This window comes from Anopheles darlingi, chromosome 2 (assembly GCF_943734745.1).
Source record: "Anopheles darlingi chromosome 2, idAnoDarlMG_H_01, whole genome shotgun sequence".
Lineage (NCBI taxonomy): Eukaryota > Metazoa > Arthropoda > Insecta > Diptera > Culicidae > Anopheles > Anopheles darlingi.
In genome coordinates, this window is record NC_064874.1 from 74,946,057 (window position 1) to 74,956,183 (window position 10,127).

Here is a 10,127-nt window from a genome sequence, read left to right on the forward strand (position 1 = left end):
AATGGGTTTTCCGTGCGTGAACCAAAATGTAGCGCACGGACGGACCGGACCAACGATGGGTTGAAAACTGGGGAGGAGGAAGGGATGACCGATAATGGCATCTCACCTAGTCCCGAGTAAAGGGGAGCTTTCTAGTTTTTTTTCGGGGGTGTGATGATGAATCCTGATGGTCTATGGACCTCACACGTATTGGTGCGATCCGTTTCCGGGGTGTGATTTAAGGAAAAATGATTTTTAATTTGAAACAAAGCCAAACTATGTGACACCTCGCTTTAGGCAAAACGATTCCCGTAAACGGTTATTGCACTTTGCGCACAGGAATGCAATCAGCGCCAGAGTGCGTGGCACTGCACTCGGTTACACCGCCACCGACATTGCTGCAAAACGGCGATCTTGTTGTCAATAATTCACACGCACGCAGTAGAAAAGCGCCAACGCAACGCTAACGCATGCCATTTATTGTATTTTTGTTGTCCAAGCTGGGGGGGGAAATGGTTTCGACTACAGCAAGGACGCATCTAACGCGTACGTACGTGTTTTGTGAAAACATAATTTTCGGCTGACAACGCCTGGCATGGAACGCGGGGATTAAGGGTGGGCATCGGTATTTTATTTCATTTTTTTCGCATTTACTGTTTACATTTTTTTTAAGAGTGCTTATCCTTTCAAGAGTATTGTGTAAAATGCTGGGATCAATCGAAGCAAAACTGACATTAATATGGATTTTTGAAAATCCGCGTGTCATACAAGGCTCAATGTATCTCGTTTTCGAAGAACCGATAGGTTTGAAATTTTGAACACACAATCTGCACAATTTGCCAGGTAGCCCCGTTGAGCTTTCATAAATACTTTTGTTGATACTTTTTTTTCAATATTTTTTTAAATTATGTAAAGTGTCGTTTTTTAAGGCAATATCGAAAAGAGCAACACTTTACCAACTTCAAAAATCTGTCAAAAAACGAAAAATGGGAAATTCAATAAAAACTCAACGGGGCTATTTGGATAAACTTATAATTTAACAAAATAATATTCAATTGTAGATATCAAATGACTCGGCACGTGGCTACGATGGGCACGGCAAAAGGGATTCTAGATTGGATTCATGGGATTCTAGATTGGATCCCATGAACGTAGTTTTGATCAAATCTTTCCCAAAATGGAACCAAATATTTTTGAAAAGTTGTAATTTAATATTACACTTACTTGAAAAAATAAAGTTCGATGGTTTCGCCATCAAAACTCGTCAAAAATAAGCCTCTTTTGACCCGAAAAAACCCTAATAAATTAAATAATCCTTAAAAAGTGTCATACCCCATCGGTGAATTCCCCAGCGCAGCCAGTTTTTCAGTTGGACATTTTCTATGTGCAATCAGCAAGCATTTATTTCCAACAAATGCTCCGTACTTGGCTGGTTGGCGTTCCGGTGTTCGACAGGCCGTTGACAAAACATTTCATCCATTCCCACGCGCAACTGGCATCGATGAAACAATTTTTAATATCTGGCCAATAACTCTGGAACGTTACATGAACGTATTGACGGTATTACGCAATGACGCAATGGCACGTGTCTGGCAACAAAATAACGGGAACACACACACACAAATATTGGACATCCCAATTCCGTAGTATTGTTTGATTTTGTCTCATCACAATGGCGTATCTATGACTACGGAGTGACATCTTGCATTGGCCGGGCAGTCGGGAACCAATAATTAGATTCCGCTCGTCCATTGTCTGGTGCGTCTGTGAAAGGACGCACACACACACACACACACACACACACACACACACACACACACAATGTCGGTCATTCCGATCCTGAGCTGGGCGATCGGATAAGATCCCCGCGGGAGAAATTAAAGATGGCTGGCCGGGTATCTCGTCCGGGCCAGACACTGGCAGACGTCCACAGACACGATGGCTCCTCGAAGGTGCCACAAACAACAGGGCGATGGATAATCGGGCGGGGCCGGGGGCCAGGAGGACATTCTGTTGGGTAAAGTTCGGCAAACAAATTCATCCAACCGAACGGCTGGCGGCAACTGGCGACTCTCTCTCTCTCTCTCACTCTCCCTATCTGTCTCTTGGCAACCCCCTTTGGCCGGTGCTAACCGATCCGGGGATTTCTGGGCCTTCTGCGCTCGCTCGAGCGCTCGAGCGAAATTATGATTCCAGTTAATCGAGGTCAGTGCAGCAGCAGCCGCACCAAGAACGTCTTTATCGCTTTGCGCTGGCCTCTGGAGTCTGATGCTGGTGGAGGTGGTGGTGGTGGTGCTGCTGGTATCCACTTGGCACTGGTCCCGGCCAGATGAAGACCGAAAGCGGACGCGATTCCCGCGATTTGTGATCGAGTTGGCACTAGATGTTCCTCGAAAACTTGACAAAGCCGCCATCGCTGTCGCTGCGTCGCCGGCTTTGGTGGGAGTTCACGACACCACCGATGGCCGCCAATGCGCTCCGCAGATTTCAAGCAGATTCAAGGATGTTGTTTTTGCGGCGCGACACAAAAAGAGAAGCAACGGAATAGGAAATGTGGCCAAGTGAAGTAGTTGGCGCTTTCAAGGGCTTTCCGGGGTTGGGAAACCAAAGGCAGGATGAGTCCGACTGTTACTGTTCAGACAAGGGTATCCTCCTTCACTATGTTCCAGTCCAGTAGACGGCATCGTAGCACCCCATTGCAGCCCAGATGAAATGCTACCAAAGCAAACCAAACATACTCTCGCTCTTGCCTTTGTATCCAACACAAACCCGCGAGAAGCGTCGAGAGGCCGGCCGCCCGAATGCAACGACTATCACCAGTGCAGTGAGTGACACCCAAAACGGGAAGCGATTCGGGCGCATTAAATTGAAGAACTGGCAACGGAATAAATCAGATTAATTGAAAAGATATGTCTCCTTATTCCAGCGTACCATACAGAGAAACGAAGAGAGAGAGAGAGAGAGAGAGAGAGAGAGCACGTCAACGAGGACGACGAGGACGACGCTGATGATGATGATGATGCACTTGATGCAGCTGCATCACTCGTGGTCGGGTCGTGTGCGACATGGAGGCGTTCCAACCCTGGCTGCCGGCTAGGAGTCCTTCACCGGAAACTCGACAATTCTATGTACATGTGCACCGTGTGCATGTGTGTGTGTGTGGAACACTATTTGTGGATGTTTTCCATCGAGACATACAGTGAAGGATACGCGAAAGGACTGCCTCAGCTGCGTCGATCCCACAACCAATGATGACGATGAGGATGATGATGAGGATGAAAAGCAGTTCGAGAGGAACACATGTTCTCGGTACACACGTACAAACAGTCACACAACCAAACACACACACACACACACACACACACACACAGGCGAGGACTGTACGCGTCGGTGTGTAAGATCAGTTGCTGTAGGCGGCTGCGATAACTTGGCATCGAAGTACGGCGACGACGACGACGACGGCGACGACACAGATTTCCTGTTTTGCATGAACGCATCACGTTCGCCACCTTCTCGGACTCGTTCCATTGCCTCCCGAGTTACACACAGGATGGCCCTCTCCCGGGGAGATGATATGCACCAGAACTCCAGAGTGCAAGACGCAAGCAGCAGCAGCAGCAGCAGCAGCGGAAGAAGAAGTGAAAGAGAAGAAGCGACGAGGATACGAATCTTCTGGGTCTGGGAATCCTTCCGTGTCGCAGCCAGACGCAGAGCGCCGAGGATGATCCGCCCGTTTCTTTACCGAGACCGAGAACTCGAAGAACGAACTCAAGGATGTATGCCGGTCCCGGTGACGGTGCCGTTGCCGGTCCGATGTGCACCGAGCCGTGCCCGAGGAGAAGAGACCCGGAAGACGCCGAGACCGAGACCGGGCATCCGGTGCGAATAGGGCTGATTGCATTTGGCCACACGGCTCGGAAGGGAAGGATGCGTGGGGGGTTGCCACCATTTCTTAAATTAGATTGGGCTGCAAATGAATTTCTTATTCAACGTTTGAGTTAATTTTCCGTTACTTAAATGCAATCCGAACACGAGACGTTGATTGGATTACGGGCCTATTAAACCGCTCATCACCAGCACCCGTGGGAGAGGGGGGTGGGGAGGGATGGTACTCCTCCACCCTCCACACCATAGTGAGCCGTTTGCGTTAGTGAGCTGCTAAGAGCGTCCTTCGGGGAGTGAAACCTGTAATCCTAGAGGCTCATACCGGCCCCCGGGGGAAGGTTTCTCCCGGTGAACGACGATAAGCGCTGTGGCCACGCCGGTTGGCCGCCAACTTCAGCTCTCCTCTGGGACATCGATCCCAGACCCAGGACCGCCAAGGCGGTGCTCTCTGTGGGACTGGTCCGCAGTTCCGCACTTCTCGGCATCTCGCTCGACGATCTTATATCTTTGCAATCGTCCTCGGCCGGCCGGCCGGTTTGGTCGTCCTATACCGAGTAGTGTCTAGTCGAGGTCAAATCCTCCAGAATCTGGGATTTGATTGCAAATCCGAGGGAAGGAGAACGTACAGTCGAGAGGCTAGACAGAGGAGCGATGAGCAGCGTTTCCCTGTCGCCGGCCGAAGGCAAAAGCTACTTAAATATTTGCCCGATATTAATTAACTAAAACCGAAGTGGCGAAGTGGCAAAGTGGGAAGTGGGAGTCCTCTAACGGGGGACAAGCGTCTAGAGGACACCACAATCCAACACCACGAATTCAATTAGCCACTCCAGATGTGATTGCTCGAACACTCCGGGGCCGCGGGCGCACTGTAGTAGTAGGAGTTGGTGCGCGTTGCAGTTCCGAGTGTAATTTGTCTTGGAGTGTTCCACCACTTAAGCAAGTGGAAGTGATTGAGTGAACGAAGAGGTTTCCGGACGCAAGCACTCACAGATCGACAGATGAGCGGATCCTGAGCAGAGAAACCCCCGGGTAGAAAGCAGAAATCGTTTACAAAGTCGCGAAGTTGAAATGATTTAAAAAAAAAACGAAACACAATCCAGCATCCACAGAGCCAAAAGTTTTCTCAAGTAACAGAAGACGCGACTTCCTTTGTCACGGAAGAGTTACTGCTGCTGCTGCCTGGGCTGGCCTACTAGGGATGCTGAGCCACCGACCAACCGAAAGCCTTTCAACGGCCGGTGGTTGCTAAGATCAGATTTTCGCGTTGCTGCCACGCGGCGCACGGCACTCCGTCCTCGTTAGCTCGGGAACGGGAGCGAAACTTTCAGCAGCATAAAAACATATGTTCCACGGGAGATGATGCACGGTGCTGTTGCTCGCTCTAGCCCGCGCGGTACTCGCTATCACTCGCCGCTATCATCGCTGACGACTTTGGTTGGAATAAAAGTTTAGAGCGCCCCAGCCATCGTTTAGGAGGATCTGTTCTGTTTGAGGAAAGTTTCCTCCATTTCCTAGACACGCTCTCTCTCGCCGCTATTGTGTCACCGCGATGCCAGCGAAAAGGGCGAACGGGAAAAGGAGTTTTCCCTTTTTCTTCGGCCACATTATGCGCCGCCCTTTGGAAGGCCGGATATGAGGGCGATATGAGTAATGAACAGTTAGAGCTCGTACGGTTAGAGTTACTCGCGTTCGCTTCATTAAAAGTTTTCATCCAACAGGACCCGGACAGGTAGCAGCAGAAGCAGCAGCAGCAGCAGTTCCCTTGAAATTACGACTTACGATCCTGTAATGCAATGGGCCCAACGCGATGTATCAGTCATTCCGAGCACATATTGTGACTGCAGATGCTCCAGAGTAGGCGAATCGTTGCACAATAAGCTGCCGTTGAAGAACTAAGAGGAACTTATTTAGGACAAAAGCATGTTTAGAGCACCGTGTACGCGTCCTATGGCTTTAAAAGCATCGTTGAGCATCGTCGCAACCAGTTCCCCTGTTCTTATCTATCCGACGCACTGCATGGGACCGCTAGATACACAGGAGTAGATACACTTCATTAACCCTCTCTACCCGTTGCGGCTTTACGGAGCAAACAGGCTTCAGGCTATTGACCGGTTTCTGCGTCGTCCTTTTGCTGCCGCCTGGTCTGGTCCGATCCTCATTAATCTGTTTATTTCTCCTGCTGCTGCACGGCTACACACTGGACTGAGGCAGTACTACTTAGCCCCAGGGGACTTGTTACACACAAAGGACGACGTTTTTCGCAATGCATTCCAGAATCCGGAACATCCGCCTAATGCGTCCTTATTGTGAGAAGTACTTGCAGGCGCCGAGTATGCGAGGCCTTCGAGCGGCCAATTTATGCTACCAGCCTGGTACTGGTGCTCAGCGAGATGTTCAATGAATGTGAATCTGTTTGCTCCCGGACCGGACTCTCGCACACTCGCTTCCACGCGTCTCATTTTCTTTCAACGGCATGGAACGGACAACCGTGCATCATTCTCCGGCAGCGTTCCTGCCAGGTAACACCGTCGTCGTCCTCGTCGTAGTCGTCAGTGTCTCGTCGGTATCCGCAACGATGCATATGCAGTAGTGTTGCCGGTCCCGGGGCCTTGCGGTGCTGGCTTTTGTTTGTTGCGATAGTCACACACACACACACACACCCTTCACTTTAGTGGTGGCCACGAGGGAGGACATCATCTCCACACTCCAGACTCGGGAGTTCATTCATCGTGAGTAGCGGTTCGCCGGCCCTTTCCTGGCATCGCATCGCCGCTTGTGTCGCCTGAGGCAAGCAAAGAAAGGACACGTTCGCCGGCTCGGGCACGAGAAAAGGATTATGTCCTTCCCACCCGCTTTTCCTGTTATCCCACCGAAGCATTCTCGTTGCGCCACGTGTTTCACGGGAAGAAAAGGTAGCCAGAGCCAGACAGCCGAACGGTAAACAAGTTTGGCATCATCAAACCATTTCATTAGCTGTTCTACCAGACGACTTATCCGTGTAGTGCAAGCGCTTTAGCTACGCCCTTGATGGGTTGCCCGTGCGAGCCGCCTTTCAGCTGGAAAAGTGGAACAACATTCCGGTAAAAGCCCGACATCCCGCTGAAGCTGAAAAGGAAAATCCCATTTGGGGCATTGCATTCTGGGGTCTCGTTATAGCTTGTTGGCTTTTAGGAAAGGAGACGCTGGACAGCGGCAATTGATGAGCGATTTCGGAGAAGACCACCTCCAGGTCAGACATATTTATATCGGGATCGCAGCGATGAAAACTCGGGGCAACTCATTAAACCTCGTTCCTGGATTTCTGGTGCCCAACCGACCGCAAACTATATTGTCAATCCGTTTTGCTCGAAACCAACCACAGAAACCTCGGCAATTAATTTACCAGTAAGAATGCTGTGCGCTTTTGAAGTGAAGAGATGCATTCTTCTGGATGTTGTGGTCGGTCGGAATCGATCACCGGTAACCGCACCGGTGCCCCATGGGGCGGTACCCAGGGCAGAGAGTATTTTAATAATTCCAATTCAAAGGAAAGGCTGGCTCAATTCTGATGACCAGGGATCGGGTTGGTTGGCAGAGTGGAATCGGAGGAATCCTGTTGGTTGTCCTGCTGGTTTATCTGTAGCGTAACTCGCCGTGGTGCAGGTGAAAACTCGATTCCGTTGCGAGAAATGAACGAACCTGCCGCATAAACGCTTTTCTAGAGAACTCATTTTCCCCCTCAACAAGAAACTCAGCAGGGGAACCAGGATTAACAAAGAAAATGTGGGGAAAATCAGTTTTTCAGTAACGCATAACACAAGTAACGTAACGCAAGTAACTTGTTCTAAAAACTTCGTTCCCAAGACACAAACCACCGAGGTTAGTTCCGCTAACCAACACAAAGCGCTGCTGGAGATTTTGAACCATAGCGCCCCCACTGTCGAAAATGCGAACTTCGGCAATTGATTTTTGTTTGATTTGGCCGTTTTTGGCTCGATATTTTTGGTGGACACAGGGAAACGAAGACGACGACTGCCAGGTTCCACGATTTTCTAGGGTTTTCCGCGTACATTGATGGTTTGGTCTTGAATTTCTCGTTCGATTTGTGCAGTAAAATGTGATTTATTTGTGCAAAAAGCCCTTGGTCCAGAAGCGCGGAATGTGAAAACCTCTAAACAGCAAGCATGCTCAATTTAGCCCGCAAATTTGAAAGGATATCTTCACTTCCCTCTAGCAAAAGATCGTCCAGAAGAGGTAGATTGGGAAGCGTAGATCCCGATTGTATCGGGTTATCCGATAAATTTAACCTTTTACAAAACACGGCATCCCGCAGAGCGCCTAAATTACGGTCAGTGAGCTGATTACGCGCCAGATTGAGCCCATTGGCTGTGGCTAGATATGGACCGTAATGAACGACGGTCAGATCCAACCCAGACAGATCTATCTCGGCCGTCAGATCACCCGCCTCGATCCAGCTCTCCAGCTGCCTCTCGATGGCCCATTTGCTAGCCAAATCGCGATAATAACCCTGCCGCATCGAATCGACACTCTCCAGCTTGGCCAAGTGGCTCCGAATAGTCGCATAATGGGCCCGTGGATCGATGGCTTTCATGAGCAAGGCGGCGGTCAGCAGTGTCCACTTGCTATCCGGTTCGAATTCCAACAGCTCCTCGCAGGAAATCAACTGCGCTTTTAGCACCTCCACGATGGCCGCTCCGAACTCGTACCCAAACTTTGGTTTCTTCACGCCGACCGCAACTTCCGGCGAAGGTCTCTGCAGCAGCAGTTCATGCTTGCTACCGTTCGCGGCTACGAAGGTCACTTTGGCGTCTTTGGAATGATGATCGTCGAGCAGGATGGTGTTGTCCTGCAACACCCACGTCGTAGCATAGTTGCCCTGCGTGCTCTGTCCAAATGGTCGCCATTTGGTGGTTTCGTTGCAACAATCACAGCCGGAAACGGAAAGTTGATAGCTTCCGTCAGTAAGCTGTATCGGTTTCGTGAAGCTAATCACAGCCAACTGTGCTTTCGAGTCCAGTCGGAAAGAGGCAAGATCTAGTTCCGGCTGAGCGTAACCGAGCAACCAACGCTGATAGAACCAGGCACTGCTGTCACTTGGATCGGTAAAGGCAGCCGTCAGCACGAGTTCCAGTTCTTCCTTCAGCTTCTCCTCACTGATCGGCCGACTCGGATCATCTACGTTCGGGTAGAGTATCGGTAGCAGCTGGCTGCGGTAGTGCCAGGAGGAGTAGTTGGAAAAGTTTTTCTCGATCTTTTCCGTGCAGAAGGCCAGCTCCTTCTCCGGTGGCACTTCTGCCTTCGCCACCACATACCGGCGATAGTCCCAACAATGAACTGAAAGGCGGAATAAAAGATGGTCAACACCCGGAGGCTGAAGCGGCCAGCCGACTGGCCGTACTCACAATTGCGCTCATCCAGTTTGAGGTATTTGGTGCAGAGATCCACCTCCTGCTGCCAGTTGGCCGAGGGAGCGTTTTCCAAGATCCAGCACCGGTGATGCCACGCACAGTACGATTTCGGGTTCACCCTCAGGCACAGCTCGGTAAACTCCAGATCTTTATCGAACAGTTGCTGCACATCCGGCGCACTGCAAGCAAGCGTTTATCAGTTAATCTTGTCCGCAAAACGGTGCGCCTTCCGCCACTTACTCGCCCGCATTTTCGTCCCTCCGCTGCAGGATGCACGTTCTCCGGAGGTTCCAGAGGGTGGCGATATCGGGATTATTGCTGAGCATAGCCGTCGTCAGTTCCATCATCTCGGAATCGTAGGAATTGGCCGCTTTCTTGGCCAGCACCGCGTTCATCGCCGCCCGGTACACCTTCACCTTTTCCTGCTGCGCCTTCTTTTTGCGGGCCGCCTCCTCGGCGCTCGTCCGCACTTTCAATCGTCCGTGCTGTGGAGGAAGGAGAACTAGCTATAAACCGCGAATTGGGGCTCCATTTGGGGTCTTTTCTTACCATTTTACACTAAATAATGCGGCAAAAATTTCGGTGACTAATTTCGATTGTTTTGTTTTGTTTTTTTTTGTTTCGTCAACGTCAATTCAAATTCAACCCCGCTTCAATCGTCGGTAATAAACGTCCATGCATACAGTTATGGTCATTAGAATAGCAACACTTTCACTACCATAAAAACAATAAAAAACGGGTTTTTATCCACTTCGCACCAAATTCTATCCCCATCACTGTAGCTTCATTTCGACCATACGATTTTCAAATTTCGACCGGTGCACACGCACATGGTTTTGCTCCGCGCGCGCATTT

At 50.2% G+C, this 10,127-nt stretch overlaps 1 protein-coding gene across 1 annotated transcript; it reads right to left on the minus strand.

Moving 5' to 3' along the window:
* Window positions 1–7,926: 7,926 nt before the first annotated feature.
* Window positions 7,927–9,925, minus strand: LOC125949635 (geranylgeranyl transferase type-2 subunit alpha). Its single transcript, XM_049676872.1, has 4 exons — window positions 9,822–9,925; window positions 9,513–9,757; window positions 9,267–9,451; window positions 7,927–9,198 (listed from the first exon to the last, which is right to left on the minus strand). The coding sequence occupies exons 1-4, from the start codon at window positions 9,822–9,824 to the stop codon at window positions 8,015–8,017; spliced, it is 1,617 nt and encodes a 538-aa protein (XP_049532829.1). The 5' UTR covers window positions 9,825–9,925; the 3' UTR covers window positions 7,927–8,014.
* Window positions 9,926–10,127: the final 202 nt, after the last annotated feature.

What these genes read in the sequence shown, in the direction of transcription:
- LOC125949635 (XM_049676872.1), bottom strand. An exon ending in AGGGACGAAAATGCGGGCGA is followed by an intron (nt 9,452 to 9,512) that starts GTAAGTGGCGGA and finishes GCTTGCTTGCAG; the next exon opens with TGCGCCGGATGTGCAGCAAC. An exon ending in CAAACTGGATGAGCGCAATT is followed by an intron (nt 9,199 to 9,266) that starts GTGAGTACGGCC and finishes TCCGCCTTTCAG; the next exon opens with TTCATTGTTGGGACTATCGC.